Source organism: Humulus lupulus, chromosome 9 (assembly GCF_963169125.1).
Source record: "Humulus lupulus chromosome 9, drHumLupu1.1, whole genome shotgun sequence".
NCBI lineage: Eukaryota > Viridiplantae > Streptophyta > Magnoliopsida > Rosales > Cannabaceae > Humulus > Humulus lupulus.
In genome coordinates, this window is record NC_084801.1 from 112,959,241 (window position 1) to 112,979,223 (window position 19,983).

General features: G+C 34.7%; 3 protein-coding genes across 4 annotated transcripts; all 3 read right to left on the reverse strand.

Annotated features, from left to right (window-relative positions):
* Positions 1-868: 868 nt before the first annotated feature.
* On the reverse strand, positions 869-3,918 carry LOC133801832 (serine/threonine/tyrosine-protein kinase HT1). Of its 2 annotated transcripts, XM_062240065.1 has the most exons (5): positions 3,873-3,918; positions 3,628-3,692; positions 2,128-3,385; positions 1,563-2,018; positions 869-1,401 (listed from the first exon to the last, which is right to left on the reverse strand). In XM_062240065.1, exons 3-5 carry the CDS (start codon positions 2,908-2,910, stop codon positions 1,045-1,047), a joined length of 1,596 nt encoding a protein of 531 aa, XP_062096049.1. In that variant the 5' UTR covers positions 2,911-3,385; positions 3,628-3,692; positions 3,873-3,918; the 3' UTR covers positions 869-1,044. The 2 variants fall into 2 exon arrangements, with proteins under 2 accessions (XP_062096049.1, XP_062096048.1); XM_062240064.1 differs by lacking the exon at positions 3,873-3,918 and having other exon boundaries at positions 3,628-3,844.
* A 1,998-nt stretch (positions 3,919-5,916) lies between these two features.
* On the reverse strand, positions 5,917-11,366 carry LOC133801834 (homeobox-DDT domain protein RLT3-like). Its single transcript, XM_062240066.1, has 4 exons — positions 10,508-11,366; positions 10,062-10,162; positions 6,799-6,885; positions 5,917-6,084 (listed from the first exon to the last, which is right to left on the reverse strand). The coding sequence occupies exons 1-4, from the start codon at positions 10,659-10,661 to the stop codon at positions 5,986-5,988; spliced, it is 441 nt and encodes a 146-aa protein (XP_062096050.1). The 5' UTR covers positions 10,662-11,366; the 3' UTR covers positions 5,917-5,985.
* LOC133799946 (histone acetyltransferase GCN5-like) lies at positions 10,885-12,333 on the reverse strand. Its single transcript, XM_062237933.1, has 3 exons — positions 12,190-12,333; positions 11,090-11,378; positions 10,885-10,916 (listed from the first exon to the last, which is right to left on the reverse strand). Exons 1-3 carry the CDS (start codon positions 12,331-12,333, stop codon positions 10,885-10,887), a joined length of 465 nt encoding a protein of 154 aa, XP_062093917.1.
* Positions 12,334-19,983: the final 7,650 nt, after the last annotated feature.

Genomic DNA, 19,983 nt, shown 5'->3' on the forward strand with positions numbered 1-19,983 from the left:
TACATACATGTATCTGTCTACCGACTTCTTTTTTTAGAAATAAAGAAAAGAAAAAAAAGTAAAGATCACGAGATTTTGCTACCCTAATTCTACACACAGACGCAGACCAGAAAATTCAAATGAGAAGAGTTTTAAGGGAAAGAACAACATGTAGGCCATCTCTCTAGATACATTCCACATGTGTATCTGATGATCATAACAACAACGACTACATTGCTTCTATTCCAAATTGACAGCCTCAAACAAAGCAGCCTGGTATACTACTCCAACAAAATATCTTCACATGACCATTTCTGCAACATCAAATCTATTCAACAAATTGTGCTCATTATTGCAATACTATCATACAATGAATTAGGACCTAGCACAATTCAGTAATGATATGATAAGGACACTCCAAATTTATATTACACAAATATTAGGACATGTAGTTTTCTAGTTCTTAAATTTTGTAAGGTTAGGCGAGAGCCTAATTTAATATAAATATATATGTATATATATACATCTTAAGAGCATGAATCGTAATCAATTTTTATTTTAAGGTGAGATAATATTAATTAGAGTATGTTATCCCTACACAAGAGGGGAGGGGTAGCTCAATCGAACAAGTCCCTCTTGTATGTATTTTCTAATAGGGTTAGACGGAGAGTCTAGTTTATATATTAATCAAATCAATTTGATATTTTTGCAATAGTACATTGGAAATGGTGTGTCAAACATTCTAGAACAAAGGTAAGATTAGTCAAGTCAATGTCCATCTTCATGTGAAAAAGTTCAGCTGTTTACCAAAATAAAATATCAGAATGTTCTAAACCTCTACATGTGTAAAATATATATGATAAAAATCAATGTTTAAAAAGACTATCTGTTCATCTGAAACGCATGCATGCCAATCTATTCAATTCACAATCTCACTTGAATGTGACAATGGGGGAATACAGTGAAAAGAAGGCTTAGAAAACGGACCTCTTTTTTTTTTTCTCCTTTAATTACAATTGACTTGGTCAAACTACAAAAGCCCAAGTCATAACACTTGACAAAGATTCAACTGAATTTTGGTTTAGGCACAGGCATTGCAATAGTATAACTAGAACTAGAAGAAGAAGAAGAAGATGATGATGATGATGATGATGATGAAGAAGATGATGTAGTAGTACTGTTAGGAGAATGAGCAGGACCGAGCTTCTGAATCCAGTGAAGAAGCCCCTTTTTGTGGTCTTGGAAATTTTGGTTTGGGACAAGTTTCAATGTTCCATCACGGGCAAGTGAAGCCTCAAATTGCTCTAGTACCTTTACTATTTGCCAAAACTCTGGCCTCTTATCTGGTTGCAACGACCAACATTGCTCAATTAAGGCTCTCATGGCAGGTGGACAGTTTCCAGGGATCACAGGCCTCAAATTCTGAAACACAAAAGCCCCACAACATTGCTCAATTAAGACATTGCCATTACTGATCAATTTTTTACAACAAAGTCAAACTATCAAACAAACATTTGAGCAAATTATTCAATGCCATAAAAACATGGAAAAGACAAAGTAAAGAAAATTCAGCGATACAATACCTTGTTGACCACCGCAAAAGCTGCTTGAATGGGGTTCATTTCTTCATATGGTATTGTCCCTGCCACCATTTCCCACAAGATGAGTCCAAAGCTGTAAACATCAACTTTCCGGCCATAAGATTTGTGCTTTATCATCTCTGGCGCCATCCATCTATAAGTTCCGGGATCATCAATTAAAGCATCACAGTATGCCTCCTCACAGGCTATACCGAAGTCAGCTATTTTCATGTGAGAGTTTTCATCAATAAGAATATTTTCAGGTTTGAGATCTCTATGTATGATACCCTGCGAGTGAATGTATTCGAGTCCCCGAGCTATATCCAATGCAATTTGAATAAGTTTCTCCATAGGAAGAGATTTGCACTCAAGTTTGTGCAGATATGCCCTTAGAGAACCTTCAGATAAGTACTCAGTTATGACACAATAAACCGGAGGCTTTCTACAGGCTGCTAAGAACTGTCATCATAAAAATTGAAAATAAATTCAGCAATACAAACCATAAGGATACACAATTTATATAATTAAACAACCAAATAATCAAAAGGGGGCAGAGAGTTTTGATCACCTTGATAACATTTCGATGGTGGAGACAAGATAAGAGAGTGACTTCACTAACAAACTGCTTCTCCAAACGAGTTGCCAAGGCTCCACTTTCGTCTTCATCAGGCACCCTGATGATCTTAACTGCTACAGAATCACCATTGTAGACACCATGGTAGAGCCTGCTATGAGCTCCATGAGCGAATTTATTGCCGAGAAACAACTTAGACAAGTCAACACACCATTCATCAACAGCCTCCACAGCCGTAACTCTCCCACTGTTGGGATCAAAATACTTGGACCAATGTGAATCCTTTCGGTTCTTGGACTTGTCGTTTATCATTGCAGCCAAGTGCCTAAGAGGACTGGCATTCGATGATCTTGATGAAGATTGAGAATCCTTGTGGTGGTAGTGGAAGAACTTCCCTCTAAATCCTCCTCCCCCTCTTTCAGATTCACATCTCCTAGGGGTTGGAGTTGAGAATCTCTTCCTTTCAGATTGAGCTTCCCTAAATGACTCTGAGAGTTTGATCTCAGGGTTAGGAGATAAAGATCTCTGCTTGTTCTTTAAGGCATGTCTTTTGTTTTGTACTATAGAGCTACTTGCAATTGATTTCTCATTAGAAGGAGCTGCAGGACCAGGAGCTGGAGCTGGAACTGGAACTGGTGCTGGTCTAGATTTCAAACCAGAAAACTTGTCTTGGTGAATGGTAATAGGAATGGAGGCCAATCTTGAAGAATCTAAACGATGACAAACGGTGTGAGAAAACTTGGCTCTTCTGATCCAAGAAGTAGTCTCTTCATCCATATTTGAAAACAAAAAACTAATCTTTGAAACCCTTTTTCGATTTAGGGGTCTTCTATAGCCACAAAACCAATTGATAATTTTCTAACTAGACGATAATAAGGCTTGGAAGCAAGTGGGTGTTGCTTGAACGAAATGATATGAGTTACAGGACTGTTGTGAAAACCCATCAACAATTCAAATCAAAGATGATGAAATCTGAAAAAGGAATGGGCTTGAAGATTTCTCAATCGAAAAAGTCACCAAACCATTCGAAACCAAGAAGACCCATTAAAGATAAGGTAACACAAAAAGGAAGACTTGTCTCCATTAAAAGCAAAATCCTCTTAAATCCATATCCACCATAGCCCATCAACAAGAACAACTTCTAATCATCCAAAGTGAACCCTTTATAATCACCACCAAACCCTCTCTATACCTCTCAAAAATAAAAAACACATTTGTGGCTTCAAAGGCAAATACCACCTTCCGTAAAAGCCTGGAAAATCCCACAAAGATAACCGAGTTAAACAAATTAAACTAATTTAACAAAAAAAAATATAATTAAATAAACAAACAAACAAAAACAGTGCACTCAAGTAAGAAGAATTGAAAATAAAGAAACACCCATGATTACATCTTCCATTAAGCACAGAAGAAGCCTAATCATTATGCCTCAACAATCCCTAATCCATTATAATAATAACACCAAAAAAAAAAACTAAACTTTAACCAACTTACCAAAAGATTACACGAGCTTCATCTCTGTGACAAAATCACCATCATTTTCGAAGGTATTTCGCTATCTGAAAAAAGAAAAAAAAAATTCTGGAATCTCTGTAGCAAGGTAACCCCAACACACAAGCCCAAAAATAATAAAAGAAAAGGAAGAAAAGTATATAATAACAGAAAAAATAGGAAAGCGTATAGTAATATATTGATTTTACGTATCGTAGAAGATGGGGAATGAAGGAGAAAAGTTAGACCGTAGATTGGATTTGGATTGGATGGACCCCCGATATTTTTGGTGAAGCTTTAACTTTGCTTAGCTTAGCTTAGACTCAGGTCAGGAGAAGAAGGAGCCTCCTATGGTGGTGTGGGGCCACCGAGGATCATCAACGTGGGGACCATAGGCACCAAAGTCAGCAATGACGACGGAGATTAATTGACATTATTCATTCATTTCATTCATTCAACAATTCAAACAAACAAGACAGAATTTGTTTTTTAATTTTTATTTTTTAAAATAATAATAAAGAAAGTTGGGTCGGGTGAGTTTAGTGAGTGAGTCCCATGTGTCGCTATCGGAGAGAATAAGGTACAAACGACTTTAAACCAAAGCCAACTCTTCTCCTCTTCTCTTCTACGGTTTCGTTTTTGGTACGGTTCGCACGGATACGATACCATACAAGTTTGTGAATATAGATTTCAGTAACTTGACTTTTCCTTATTTTTTTTTAATGAAAATTAAATATATTTTTATTATGGGATTGGAATTTTATTATATTCTATTATTATTCATTACTTGCGTGTTAATATGGAAGTGTATGTGCGCATGTATAGGTTAAATTTTGTTGTTTGAAAGGTGTGAAAAAGTGTACAAGTCCAAAGGAGGGTGAATATGCCTTGGTTGGGCTGGGTTGGGTCATAATATGTAATAATATTTACATTTTACAACCATGAATATTGAATAGGAATAGGATCGTATGGATCATCATGGGATGGAGAACATGTTTCAATAAAAGTGGGAGTCTTCTTCTATATTTGGAATATTTCTAATTTTGCTTCTTCTTTTTTTCATTATTATAAAGTAGTTTTCCCAAACTCTTGGATGTGTTGGATTTTATAACAATTTAGCTTTAGCATTAATAATATTCCTTTGGAACATTAACCAGTATGAGGAAAAGGTTTGAAGGCACTTCTTCCCATTTCCCATAACTCTACCCAATCTATATTATTCTTTGATTGTGCCAAATATAGGACTTGGGACGTGTATATTTCAAAAGTTATCTAGTTTTTTTGGCTCGAATAATTATATACAAAAGAAAGAATATTATTTATTTCTTATCATTACAACTACAACATATTTCATGACTACGAATAATAATTTGTCAACTATTGCATATTGTCTCTTAACCATTTCTTATATGTATTAATATTTTTGTTCAACGTGGAAATTGTTAGAGAACATAATCGAATAATAGAAACCAAACTTACAACTCAAGAATACAATTTGACAATAAAATTGATAAAATAAAGTAATAACTCTAATGCAAACAATATAAGTAAAATAAATATATTAAGAAGTAGAGGAGAATAAGATTATAAACTCAAAGCAAAAGTTACAAAACAAACAACAAGAATAAAAAAAAACTCTCACACTTACATGACCTTAAGTGAAGAATAGTGAGGATTGCTAGACTTGAATAAGGTTCGAAACATTTGTCCAAAAAATTATTTTCCTGTATTCTCTTAGCACTACACTACAAGAAAAAACAGTATTCATAACACTTAAAAACTGCTAACCGGGAGTATTGATAACGCTTCAGAAAATGCTAACATAACCCCTGTTATTAAAAGTCCTGTCTTTTCTATAACAGTATTCAAATGTTATGTTCGATGTTATCTTAGACTATTTAATAACACATTTTTAGTTGCTATAATATTCAAATAATAACATTTAGTTAGAGTATTTAGTTATAAATTTGAAGTTTAATCTTATACTTTTTGCATAACACTTTTCAACTGTTACATTTGATTATTTTGATTACATTTTTAGTTTGTTATATTATATAAATCGTAACGATTTGTTACTTTAGTGTGGATAAAATATTTTAAATTTTATTTTGATAAGTATACTTATATGGTTTTTTTTTAATTAAAAGATTTTCATTATTGTATTTTGATAAAAAAAAACAAAATTAATCATAAAATGTAATTCTCAATAGATTGATAAACCATAAGTATTACATTAAACAATAACTAATTCAAATCATGAATGTGTCTACTTCATGAGATCTTACTTCTAACTTAAGTTTGAAAGCCTAGCATAATAAAGTTTTTGAACATTTTTTACTTCAAAAATGAAAAACAGAACCATTACAAGATACACAAAAGTAAACCATGCATGAAACTTGCTCCATCCTTCAATTCATCATCATTTGTGCACTTGTCTTTGTTGTGAGTCCATTTGCTTAGCTACAATAAAATTTAAATAATTAATACTAACTAATCATCCTGCAAAACATTTACACTTAAACTTATCACAAGAAAATTTAAAAATATATACATATTTAAGGCAAGGAATACACAATTCATTTCAGGAAATGATAACACACAATATAATGTCTCTAAGTATCGGATAGTAATGGGTTGGTCACAAAATTTCTATCATCACGCTAAGGGGATTTAGGGAAAGAAGAAGAAATAAAATAACTATTGTATTTATCTTTAATGACTAGGCAAATAAAGAAATTATGTATATTCTACCCAATGGGAAACTCTTAAAACAAAATGGTATCATTATAAAACACAAACCAAATGATAAAACATAATGATAATAACAATTAACCACAACAAGAGAGCTAATCATATATAAGAAGATTGAGAAAATGTCTTTAACTAATATGGTTATATCACTAACACACTCTAGCTCTTGAGAAAATTGTTTATTATACTTAAAAGTTGCTAGGTGATATAATACAACTAACTGAGGTGTAAGTCATTAGAAAGGAAGAAAAGGAAGTTGAGCTATTTATATAAGACCAAAGCGCATTCCCGCGCATTCCCCTGTATACCAAAATTGACTAAATATTACAAACTATAAATGCATTGTTTCATATAAATTTTGAATAGCACAAACAAAATGTTACACAGAAGGAAAGTAAAGTCAGATTAAAGATGAAATAAAACCTTGTCATGAAATGCTTGGGCAAACTCATCAAGGGTGAATGGGCAGACATCAATGACAAGAGAGTAAGTATAGAGGAAATGGAAAACCTGCCAATAGAAGTCAACACATATTTTAAGATTAATGCCAATGATAGGTAATTGTCTCAACGAAATGCCTTAATATATTGTCATTTCAAAACACATGGAGAAGAGAAATGGTGGGGTGGAGACCAGCATTTCACAATAGAGAAAAAAAATAGGATGATAAATCTTCTATCAGTCAAAAACAGTGTTATTGGCAAATAACATACAAAAGGTTCCAATGATGCAAGAAAACATTGTAATCAGTAAAATACACTTCACATAAAGAAATGCACCCTTCAAAGTGCCAGGACGTAGACCATACTTCACCATAAGATGCACTTCCTGTGGAAACATGTACTTCTATTATTTAGATGAAATGAAAGTACAAAAGTTATTGCAGATAATAAGTTATCATCTTAGAAAACAACCAAGGACACCAATTCCCAAGTAAATTAGAAAAAAATGTAAATCATTACATTAAGCACTCATAGAACCACCCATTACTTGGACCTTACTAGAAGTAGAAAACAAACCCATTCAATAAAATAAAGAAACCTTCATGAAAAGTCCCTAGTCCCTAAATATTGATGCAGCAAGCCCATAAATGATATGACAAAATCTGGATGCACTAGTATGAACTTTCAAAGCTACGCAACAACACATATTGGCATTAAAAAAAAAGTTTTGCAGTAACAAAACTATAACAATATGGTTATTAATATTGACGAGGATAATAGCTACCACAGTTTTCCAGATTGATTGAGCATCATGCAGGAAGGCAAATTGGAGAGGAAAAAGGTAATGAATGCCTCACAGAAGACAGTCATTGTTAGTAATTTGATATTAATTTAGTATTTCAAGTAAATTACATTTTCGGGGAAATTCCATCCTTGATTGCTGAAATTGGTGTGGGCCAAGGAGAAGTTGATTCCAAAGTGGTAAAGTAAACTCCAAAATAGGTTCCAATATTTTTTCCTTCCAATCATGTAAATATGCTTTCACTCCACGTACCTTTTGGTCTTATTCAGTAGTGATCTTAGAAAGATGTAATAAGAATTTTATTTGACATTATCTATAAAACATTGTAGAATTAACTGATTCTAAATCAGTTACACTTTAGGTCAACTGGAGAACAGTTATGTTTTCAAAGTATTAGGTTCACATTTACAAAGCAAATAAGCAGAGAAAATACCATATAATGCATATGTGGGATGCCATGCAAAATCAGTTTGCAAGCATAAAAAAATAATATAAGTATGCATATCAGTCTACTAGATCTATCATGAAGCTTTATCAGTGCCACTATCATTAAATGTTTGAATACCTTGTTGTTGGTTTCCCTTCGAATGGAACTTTGTTTTGAACCAAAACCAAAAGCGACCAATATTTGGCGCAGTATTTCTGTCCAGGTTAGAGGATTTAGTGATCTCGCCCAGAACTCCAAAGAAAAATCTTGATTTTCCACCTGCAAAATCATTGATCAAGAAGCCTAAATATTGATTTCTTCTATTTGGTTTTATCATAAGCAAAGATAAACAATAAACTTGCATGAATATTCATATGAAAAGTTTTGTGTAGTCTTGGCAATGCACCACATCTTTCAGAGTGTAAAGTTCTGCTGCCGTTGGACAGAATTGGAGCACACATATATATATATACACATGGATTTCAAAGTCAATACTTTTAGATTCCAATGCTGGCAATGTCAACAAGCACTCAAATCAAATAGCACTAAACTTCCAATCTCACTGCAAAAAGTTCAATTCTAAAGTTTACAACCCTCTAATGTGAGTGTGAGTATGTATTTTTTAACTTACCATGTGAAGCAATGCAAGATTTACTCTGATGAGGCAAAGATTCGTTGTTGAGCTACACTTCAATATCAGATAAAAGATGTTTCAAAAGGGCCACATGAATTTTCCCAAGCAACAAGGAATCCTAAAAGGGATGTTAGAGAACATATTATAGCACTGAAAGAACTCAAATCAAAAGAGGTAAGATCAAAAAGAGAAAACAAAATGTTACACATAAGGAAAGTAAAGTCAGATTAAAGATGAAATAAAACCTTGTCATGAAATGATTGAGCAAACTCATCAATGGTGAATGGGCAGACATCAATGATAAGAGAGTAAGTATAGAGGAAATGGAAAACCTGCCAACATAAGTCAACACATATTTTAAGATTAATGCCAATGATAGGTAATTGTCTCAACTAAATGCCTTAATATATTGCCATTTCAAAACACATGGAGAAGAGAAATGGTGGGGTGGAGACCAGCATTTCACAATAGAGAAAAAAAATAGGATGATAAATCTTCTATCAGTCAAAAACAGTGTTATTGGCAAATAACATACAAAAGGTTCCAATGATGCAAGAAAACATTGTAATCAGTAAAATACACTTCACATAAAGAAATTCAACCCCTGACCAAACCATGTTAACAACTTTTGTTTCCCAACATGAAAAAACAAAATGAGCAGAGTTGAGTGAATCAACAAAAATATGACGGAAGACATATAGGGCATCAGATATGCACAAACCGTTCTCTACCAAAGTGCAGGCCTGATTAATTTTTATGGGGTAGAAAAAATTCTGTATGTAAGGCCTGAATGTAATCAAGTTAAATGAAACAATATACCTGAAGCAACCTTTAGAAACTGAAAGCTGCTACACAGCCTACAGATAAAGATAGCTTGGAAGTTTTTTCACATTTAATTTCTAGATTGTCAGGGCCAACAAACACAAAAGAATGAGGCATGATCCAGGAACTATATAGAGCTAACAAAAAATGACACATTAGTAACTACAAACATTTGAAGAGAAATATTTTATTACAAGATTCTGTATCCATAATTAGACTTATTTGATTAATTTCTTCAATGATTTTATTGATTTCAAGCCACGTTGAACCATTATTTTATTACAGCTCTTGTATTTTACACACATACCAAGTGACAATAATAAGAACAATCTGCAAAATTAAATAGAGTCAGACTATCAGAAGGATTATAAAACAGTATTAACTAACACAACAATCTTTTTTCATGAGCATATTGATAATTATAAAGACGTCAAAACATGCAAAAAAAAAAAAAACCAAATGAGAGGATATCTAGCATCTACCAAATACATTGCATTATGCTTCTAACTGAGGACTTCATTAAATAAGGTAACAACAAAATCTTTGGTAAAATTGCACCTTAAAAAGCTTCTTGACAATCTCTGGAGATGAATCCCAAGGTTGCATACTAAAAGGTTGCTTCATCTTTACAGAATTTGGTGGAAACTTTACCAACAGATCTGAAAGATGAAAACAAAGTCTACTTAGATATTTCATAATCATGATTCAAGAGAAAAAAAAAAGTAAACAGACAGGTGAATATGTATCACACTACTGAACCCTAGCTTTATTTGGAAAGAATAATTTTGTTTCATGAATTTAAACTCAAGACCACTTTGCTAGAATACAATTGTAAGGAACTGTCCGTATCAAAAGAATCAAAGATTAAACTTTTAAAATAAGTGGTAAAATTTCCAATTAAGTAGTTTTCTGAAAAACTTATCCAAATACATAAACAGCAAATGATAGATAGGAAACATAATTTTGAACTCTTTCTACAAAACCAATTTTGTAAAGTGAGCAACCTTGAAGTCCAGTAGTAAAATGACCAGAACACCCTGGTCTATTTGATACTGCTTGTAATTCTCTCCCCTCCAGCTCTTCATCATCCATGAGCATAGAAATCAGATTAAAGTTTTCTTGAGAATGTCCTCCCCTCCCCTCATCATCCATGAGCATAGAAATCAGATTAAACAAACAATTGGTATGCACAAAAACAAATTAAGAGGAACTCATCAAATAGATTCCCCGCATCTGAACTTTGTCTAGAAGATTAAATGACCAACAATTATTCAACTAGAGAAAATGTTGGAAGAAAATTCCATAAGACATAGGATGGACCCCACTGCAGGCTTCTAAATACATTTCCGAAGTACAGGAAAATTTCCTTATTAATTTCTTACTATTCAATGGACCTTCTCGAAAAAGAGAAAACTGTAGTTTTTAATTGATCATACAGAAAAGTATCATTTATAAATTTGGAGGATAACAAACTTATCGAAAATTGAATATTTGACGAGTAAAAATAACTTTTTCCCCCACAAACAACTAGAATAGAAGCCAAAGAGGATAAAAAGAAAAAAAATGAAGGATGATGAAAAACTTACGCAAACCAGGAATGTCCTCAACTTTGACAGGTTTCTTAGGAATACCAGCTTCTTTCTTTTGAAAGTCAATCCCCGGATAAACAATGTGACAATTCGAGAGCTCTCTTATCTTTTCATCAATTGCCTGTCTCTGGCGGCGAATCATAGTTGACAAGTCAATATATGGAAGCTTCGGATCAATTTTGCATTCCATAAGGATTCCTCCATCATAATCTTTTATGTACCCTTGCCAGCGATCTTTCTCCAAGTGAATCTCCTTTGTAAAACCCATAGCCTTTAACTTGAAACTCTAAAACTAAACAAGTACTTTGTTATTAAATAATGAAAGGCTTTTAGGGAAAACTCTTCAACAATATTTGAAACTCTAAAACTTTGTCTCAAGAAAATAACTAATTTAAAGATAAGAGGCATGCCTTTTTTTTTTGGCAGATTTTCTTTTCTAAGCCAATAAACATTCTCCTATAAATGCGTACCAAGACATCAACAATTTTTATTATGGGATAAATTATTTCCACTTCATCAATCTTACACCTCGCACATGGAGCAAAAACAGTGTTACATACCCTTAATGAAATGCAAATATTGGCTATTATGCCTAAGATTGTTGTTAAAAGAAAAAGTATAAACTCAAGCAGCACCAAGTCTGACATAGAACCCAACTAACAAATAATAATTGTATTATATATGCCCAAATGAAGAAAGAGTGACCCGGATGAAGACCTCCTTCACAAATGAAACAAATACAAAGAAACCCTCATCACAAACCAGTAGCTATTTCGGTATACTAATCAAATTAAAATGAACCTTAAAACTGATTTTTTTTTTTAAATACCTAACTTTTGCAAGCTCAGAACACTACTGTCGACGCCAAGCCTATCACTTGCAAGACAGAATGAGAAAGACAGAAAGAAAACGAAGAGTGAATGAGAGTAGAAGAGAGTAAATGCAGGGAGGGACAACAAAAAACAATCAAATACTTTATAAATACATATACACATAAATATATATTTATATATTGATTATATGTAATCTGTATAAAAAAAAAATTCACCTCACAGAGATGTTCTTGCTTCCAGCAGGGGAAAACCGTCGTGACTTACGTGAGGGAAAGTGAGATACCAGCGTGATGTACCAGCTTGCTCCATCGACTCAAACAAGGGAGATACCGCCATTATGTGCTCCAGAAGCTCGTGTGAGTCGTGAGAGAGAGAGTGCTCCACCGACGTCGTGTGCTCCACCGGCATCGTGTGCTCTAGTGACTCGCGTGAGGCAGAGATAGACGAGACGAGAGGATAAGTGTGTGTGAGAGAGTGAGTGGAGGAGAGTAAGCTTTGCAATTAAGCGTAAGAAAGAGAGGCAGAGAGGCGGAAATGGAAATTTGTTTGGGTATTTTAGGTTTAGGGATTCAATGGAGGCTGAGAGAAATTAGAGAATTTGTGCTTTATTGTTTTCCTTTTTCTTTTCTTCTTATGATAGAACCCCATAATTTTTTCATTTGGTGCCAAACGAAATATAACTAGGCGCCACTGTGTTAAAAAAATTGACTTCTCCGTGTTTTTTTTAACTATCTATTAATAACGCTTGTAAATATGTGTTATTTTTTAATGTAATATATACTTAAAATTGTTGTAGTGCTAAGAGACTCTCAAAGTTAGAAAATAACTCTCTAGAATTATCAAGCCTTATTTTTTTTCAGTCAAATGCTAAAATTAATGAAAACTCATATTCACAAGTGACCAAATGGTCTCTATTTATAGAGTTTTGTGACACAATTTGAATTTCAAATTCCACCAACCCTTGGTTGTTACCAATATTAAATTTGATGTTTATGTAATTAAATGAAAGATTTTGGAGTTACTTGAAGTGTTCCAAACATTCAAATTATTGAAAATGCAAAAATAAGATTTGTCTGTCAGCATCCTAGGCCGCAACCTGACCCATTCTAGGTTGCGGCCATGAGGCTCTGTCTCATCGGCCGTGGCCTAGAGCGCTTGTAACCTCCTGATTTTTGCACTTTGCACAAAAACGTTCAAAAATTTTCCCTTTTAATTTTGTAACTTCCATACACCTAATGTGAGTCAAAATCACATCTCCAACCACTATTCAACATAATAGCTCATGAAATCCAATTTGGAAATGTGTAACTCTTATTTTACAAATTAATATGTGATCTTTTGGAGGTTACAAATGGTTACTGATTTTGTAAGATGTGTAACTTCCAAAAATATGTTAGAAATTTGGATACACATTTGTACCACTCATTTATAACTCTAAAACTATGTTACAAAATATGACAAACTCATTTTGTCATATTTATTTAATCAAACATTATATTATTATAAATTATATAACATTCTCCCACTAGATTAAATAATTTTTTTTGTAACTCTTAATTAATCAATCAAACATTATATTAAGAATATAATACTAACAAATTATTATGTTACTTCGTGATTAAAAAAAACAACAATACAAATTTAGCTATTGAGCATCCCTTGTTAATAGACAAACTATCCATTTTTCTCTCGGTCGACACATTCAATCAATTCTTGGCTTATTTTTTTCCTATATTGATCAACCCTTTCCTTATTTGTGCTGATCTAGGCAAAATTTGGGAGCATATTATCATACATATTTCTCTTGTTTTGGATTTTATTTTCATCACAAATTCTTTTTAACTGTTTTAAAAGATTTTATTTTAATATCAGAATGGTTAAGTTTTTGTTTTTGTTTATAGCTAAAAGCATATGAGTATCTTTAATGGAGTGCTATAAAAGTGGTGCATTGTCATTTTTTAGCACTTCTTGACAAAATTGAACTCTAATGATGGTACAAATTATGTGCCAAATTTAGCATATGTTAAAATTTGTGTCAATTTCGACACAAAATATAACATGAGCTAAATTTGACCCACAATAAATATATTTTTTTATTTACTTTTCTACCACTCATTAATAAAAAAGTTTATAACTTTTTGGACTCTCAGTTTTCTACCATTACTTGGTTGGACCCGTGTATTAAAAAATCACTTTTTTGACCATGTGTTTTTAACAATTGTTCAAATAGACCTTTAAACCCGATTTTGGTCAAAGTTTTTCAACTAAAATCACAAATAATTCACCAAACTAACAATTTATAACAAAATCAATCATTTTGCCTATTTGAAGTATTTTATAAAATATAGGGTCCAAAAAATAATTTGTCAAAATACAGAGTCCAAACAAGTAATGTGAAAATGTATAAACCCTTAATAAAATGTGTGCCAAAAAAATTTCTTTTTACTTTAAATATATGCTCATGGGTAGAGGTCATAAATTTGACATTAAAAAAAGATAATTTTTTTTTTATATTTTTAATAAACATTAATGACTTTATTGGCTTTTTGTAGTTAGTTTGTGCCTTGTGCATTGAAGTATTATAATTATCATATAGTTTTTTTTGTGTATATTTGGCTTGAAAATAACAAGTAATCTGTGTCACGGGCTGACCATATATCAAGGTTTGTGGTCTATACTTGGTGGTATTCTAATGATATTGATGAACTTTGTTTGACTTGTTTTTAATTAATTGTTTTGGACTATAATACGTGATGCTATTCTTGCACATGTATGAATAAATGGTTGACTTAATTTCACTTTTATATTTCAGTGTGAGAAGGAATATCAGGTTCGTTGTTCGAAGAAACATAAAATGGCAAATCTAAAGGTAAGATTATGAATAATGGTTCTTGTACTTTATTTTGCTGAACTATTTGTATGAATATGAACTGCAGTTTCTTTTTGTGGTGCACTGTTATGCAATTATTTTGCTTTTCTGTTATTAGGTGTTAATTGTTGGTAGTTGTTCAACAGGAATTGCCTATTAGGAATATATTATTCTTGTATATCTTTTACATATATTTAGGAGTATAGCTGTATAGTATATCTTTTGCATATATTTAGGAGTTGTAGAGCTGTATAGTTTCCTTGATAGAATAGTTTCCTAACTAATTTTAACCTACTGCCTTGTATATATATGGAGGTAGCTGTTTAGGCACACTTACGAAATACAACAGAGAGCTTTTTCATTTATCTTGTTTTCTGAATCTAGCATGGTATCAGACAGGTTTGATTACAATTAAACGTTTTTTTTTCTTCCTTGTGATATTTGATTATCGACTGCAATGGGCGACAACGGCAAGGGTGTGGATCCTTCTTCTCTGTTTTATTTACATCCTTCCTCAAACACAGATCGAATTATTTCTCCAGTGGTTCTTCGTGGGAATAATTACAACGAATGGGCTCGATCGGTCCATAATGCATTCAAGGCTAACAACAAACTTGGGTTTATCGATGGCTTGATTAAGCCACCCAAGTCGACAGAATCGACGGCGTATGGTCAATGGCTGCAGGTGAATTCTATGCTTGGGGCATGGCTGCATAATACACTCGACACAACCATTCGATCCTCCGTTCCTATAACTGATGACGTTAAGGATATGTGGGATGATATTCAGGGATGTTTCTCGGTTGGAAACGGTCCGAGGATTCATGAATTGACAACCCAATTACACACCTTGAACAAGGAGGCGACTCGGTGGTCGACTACTATGGCAAGATGCGTATGATTTGGGATGAATTAGCAAGTTACACTGCCCCTGCGTGTAATTGTGGTTGCAAGTGTGGTGCGAAGACAGCTTTGGAGAAGGAACGAGACAATCAAAAGGTCCATCAATTTTTGATTGGCTTGGATTCTTCTATATATGGCACGGTTCGGTCACAAATATTGATGCAAGATCCTCTTCCACCATTAAACACAATTTTTTCTAAGGCATTAACCGAGGAACGACATCACTCCATTGTTCGTCATGGCGACAAGAAGACAGAAGCAGTGGGGTTTGCTGCCCAGGGTGTTGCTCGTGGCCGTGGCTCTAACGCTAGCAAAGGGGGTGACAGACCACGTTACAATGGTACGTGTGCTCACTGTGGCAAAGCAGGGCACGACCAAGATAATTTCTTTCAACTCTTGGGGTTCCCTGACTGGTGGTATTCTGAAAATAGGGCAACAGCTAGGGGCAGCAGGAAGTCCACCCGTGGTGGAAGAGCAGGTGGTCGTGGTCGTAACGGTGTACAACTTACGGATGCTCAGTGGCAACTTTTGTTGGGTATGATAAAATCGACATCAACTTCGGATGCTACCGCAAAGCAGGATGGTAAGTGGATCATTGACACCGGTTGTTCGAATCATATGACCAGGAATATTCATTTATTCGATAGTGTGTACGATGTTGCTCCATCTCCGGTTGGGTTACCAAATGGCAACCAAACAACATCAATTAAGGAGGGCCAAGTGGTGTTGAGTGATGGCTTGATTTTGAAGGATGTTTTATATGTTCCCGATTTGAATGTTAATCTTATTTCGGTTTCCCAATTACTTGATACTTTACATTATTCTATCACATTAACTGATAGGCTATGTGTCATACAGGACCGCAATTCGAGGACCCTGATTGGAGCAGGTGAACAACGTGACAGAGTATATTGGTTCAAGCCGAAGAAGTGTGTTCAAGCTAATCAACACAACCATTGTGAGGCAGCAAGAATTGTTGCATCGACGGCTTGGTCATCCTTCTCGAAAAGTTGTGTCTCTTTTACCTTTTATTGGTCGAAATCAAGCTTCTAATGGGAGCACTGATTTTTGTGATTCGAAGGATCCTTGTGGTATTTGTTTAGTAGCTCATCAAACTAGAAGTGTTTTTCCATTGAGTGAAAATAAAACAGTTGATTTATTTGAATTGATTCATTGTGATATTTGGGGTGATTACAAAGTTGCTTCTAGTTGTGGTGCCTATTATTTTCTCACTATAGTTGATGATTTCTCAAGAGCTGTTTGGGTGTATTTGATGAGTTCTAAGAGTGAGGTGGGACAGTTAATTAAGGATTTTTGTGCTATGGTGCAAACTCAATTTAATAAACGGGTAAAAATTGTACGAAGTGATAATGGGAGTGAGTTTACCCGTTTAAAACATTTTTATGCTGAAAATGGAATGTTACACCAAACTTCTTGTGTCGATACACCTCAACAAAATGGTAAGGTAGAACGAAAGCATCGACATCTCCTTAATGTGGCTCGTACCTTACGATTTCAAGCTAATCTAACATTAAGTTTTTGGGGAGAATGTGTCTTAACGACTGCTTATGTGATCAACCGAACACCATCTCTTGTATTGCATGGTAAATCACCCTATGAATTATTATTTGGTAAATCTCCAAATTACTCACTTATACATGTTTTTGGGAGTTTGTGCTATGCCAATTATCGACCTAGGGTGAAAGATAAGTTCGGTCCTCGTTCTCGAAAATGCATATTTGGTCAAAAGGGTTGGCGACTTTACAATTTGGAGAGGAAAGTATACTTTGTCTCCCGTGATGTGGTGTTTGTGGAAAATAACTTCCCTTTTGCCAATATGGAAGAACCTACAAATGTTATTGACAATGGCATAAATGACTCATTTCTACACCAACCAACTGCTCTTGATGAGGACGAGGGATTTATTGAAGATATGGGGAGTGAGCAGGAGGTTCAGGAGCAACCTAGGAGTGGCGTTACAAACCTAGCCACGTCCCAGGTGCAGGAGCCTCTTGGTAGCCACCTTACTACATTGCAATATGGTGAAAGTGATTCGGGTCACACTCAAGAAGCTCTTGGTAAGGGACATCGTATACGTACTCCGTCAACTCGTTTGAAAGGCTTTATCACCAACACCATTCAAAAAATTACTCCCGTCACTATCACTAGTTCACCTCCTCCAAAGCGGTCCTCAGGTACATTTTTTCCTATAGCTTATTATGTTAATTGTGATAAATTTTCTATCAAGCACAAGAATTTTTTGGCTGCTATTACGACGTGGGAGGAGCCCAAGTCCTTTTTTGAAGCAACTAAACACTCGAGGTGGCGTAAAGCCATGCAAGAAGAACTAGATGCTTTTGAACGACAAGGAACATGGACCTTAGCAGAGTTGCCTCCGGGAAAGGTAGCGCTTGGGAGTATGTGGGTGTACAAGGAAAAACTTAAGCAAGATGGTTTACTTGAACGGTTGAAAGCAAGGCTAGTTGTTTTTGGCAATCGACAGTTGCCTGGCATTGATTTTAATGAAACTTTTGCTCCCGTAGCCAAAATGGTGACTGTACGTTTGTTTTTGTCAGTTGCTATTGCTTGAAATTGGGAACTCCATCAGATGGATGTTCACAATGCGTTTCTCCATGGTGATTTACAGGAGGAGGTTTATATGAAACTCCCACCTGGCTATCATCCGCCGGGCTCGGAGGGTAAGGTGTGTCGTCTTCAAAGGCAAAGTACGGTCTTAGACAAGCTCCTCGACAATGGTTTGCCAAGTTATCAGCTGCTTTGAAGGTATTTGGTTTTCAACAATCGTATGCAGACTATTCATTATTTTGCTACGACAAAGGTGATGTGTCTCTTCGTGTTCTTGTATATGTGGATGATCTGATCATTGCTAGATTGACTCATGTTGCGGTGCTAAAATTCAAGGCATACCTTAGTGATTGTTTTCATATGAAGGATCTTGGGGTCCTTAAGTATTATCTTGGGATCGAGGTGGCTCGTGGCCCTGATGGTTTGTTCTTGAGCCAACGAAAGTATGCCTTGGATATCATTAGTGAGGCTGGTCTATTAGGATCTAAACCGATTTCTACTCCAATGGAGCAGAATCATCAATTGGATCGCGTTGAGGGGGAGTTGTTTTCTGAACTCGAGAAGTATAGGCGGTTAGTTGGGCGCTTAGTCTACTTGACGATTACTAGACCTAAGCTCTCCTATTCGGTGCATGTGTTGGCTCAGTTTATGTCTTCTCCCATGGTTGATCATTGGGAGACAGCTCTTCGTGTTCTTAGATATCTCAAGGGGTGTCTAGGTCAAGGTATTTTTCTATGACGTGAGTGCAACTTACAAATATATGGTTTTTGTGATAGTGATTGGGCTAGTTGTCCTATGACTTGATGTTCGTTAACCAGTTATTTTGTGCTTCTTGGGTCTTCGCCAGTTTCCTGGAAGACAAAGAAGCAACCTACAGTTTCTCGTTCATCGGCTGAAGCAGAGTATCGTTCGATGGCTACTACAACATGTGAGTTGAAGTGGTTGAAGTCTATTCTTGTTTGTCTTGGTGTTAGACATGATTGTCCTATGCAGTTGTATTGTGATAGTCAAGCGGTTTTACACATTGCGACTAATCCTGTGTTCCATGAACGTACGAAGCATATTGAGGTGGATTGTCATTTTGTTCGAGATGAGATTAAAGCAGGCAACATTGCTACAACATACATACGAACGGGTGATCAATTAGCAGACATCTTTACCAAGGCTCTTGGGAAATCATAGTTTTTAGTACTTCTTCGCAAGTTGGGTATTTGAGATCTTCATGCTCCAACTTGAGGGGGAGTATTAGGAATATATTATTCTTGTATATCTTTTACATATATTTAGGAGTTGTATAGCTGTATAATATATCTTTTGCATATATTTAGGAGTTGTAGAGTTGTATAGTTTCCTTGATAGAATAGTTTCCTAACTAATTTATCCTACTGCCTTGTATATATATGGAGGTAGCCGTTTAGGCACACTCACGAAATACAACAGAGAGTTTTCTCATTTATCTTGTTTTCTGAATCTAGCATTGCCCAAGGTGAAGTGGTTTTGTTGCAAGGATTGCAGCAGGATACATTCTACTTTGTAGAAGTTAGTAGTTACTAGACCTGAGAAACTCCCCGACTCTATTTTGGATGCTATGAAGAGTAGAGAAAGGTTTAAATGTTACAAATAGATTTGCTGTGAGATGGGGGCTTATTAGTTGGAAAACCGCTTCTTCTGAAACTAGGGTATTACTTTCAAAGGTTGTT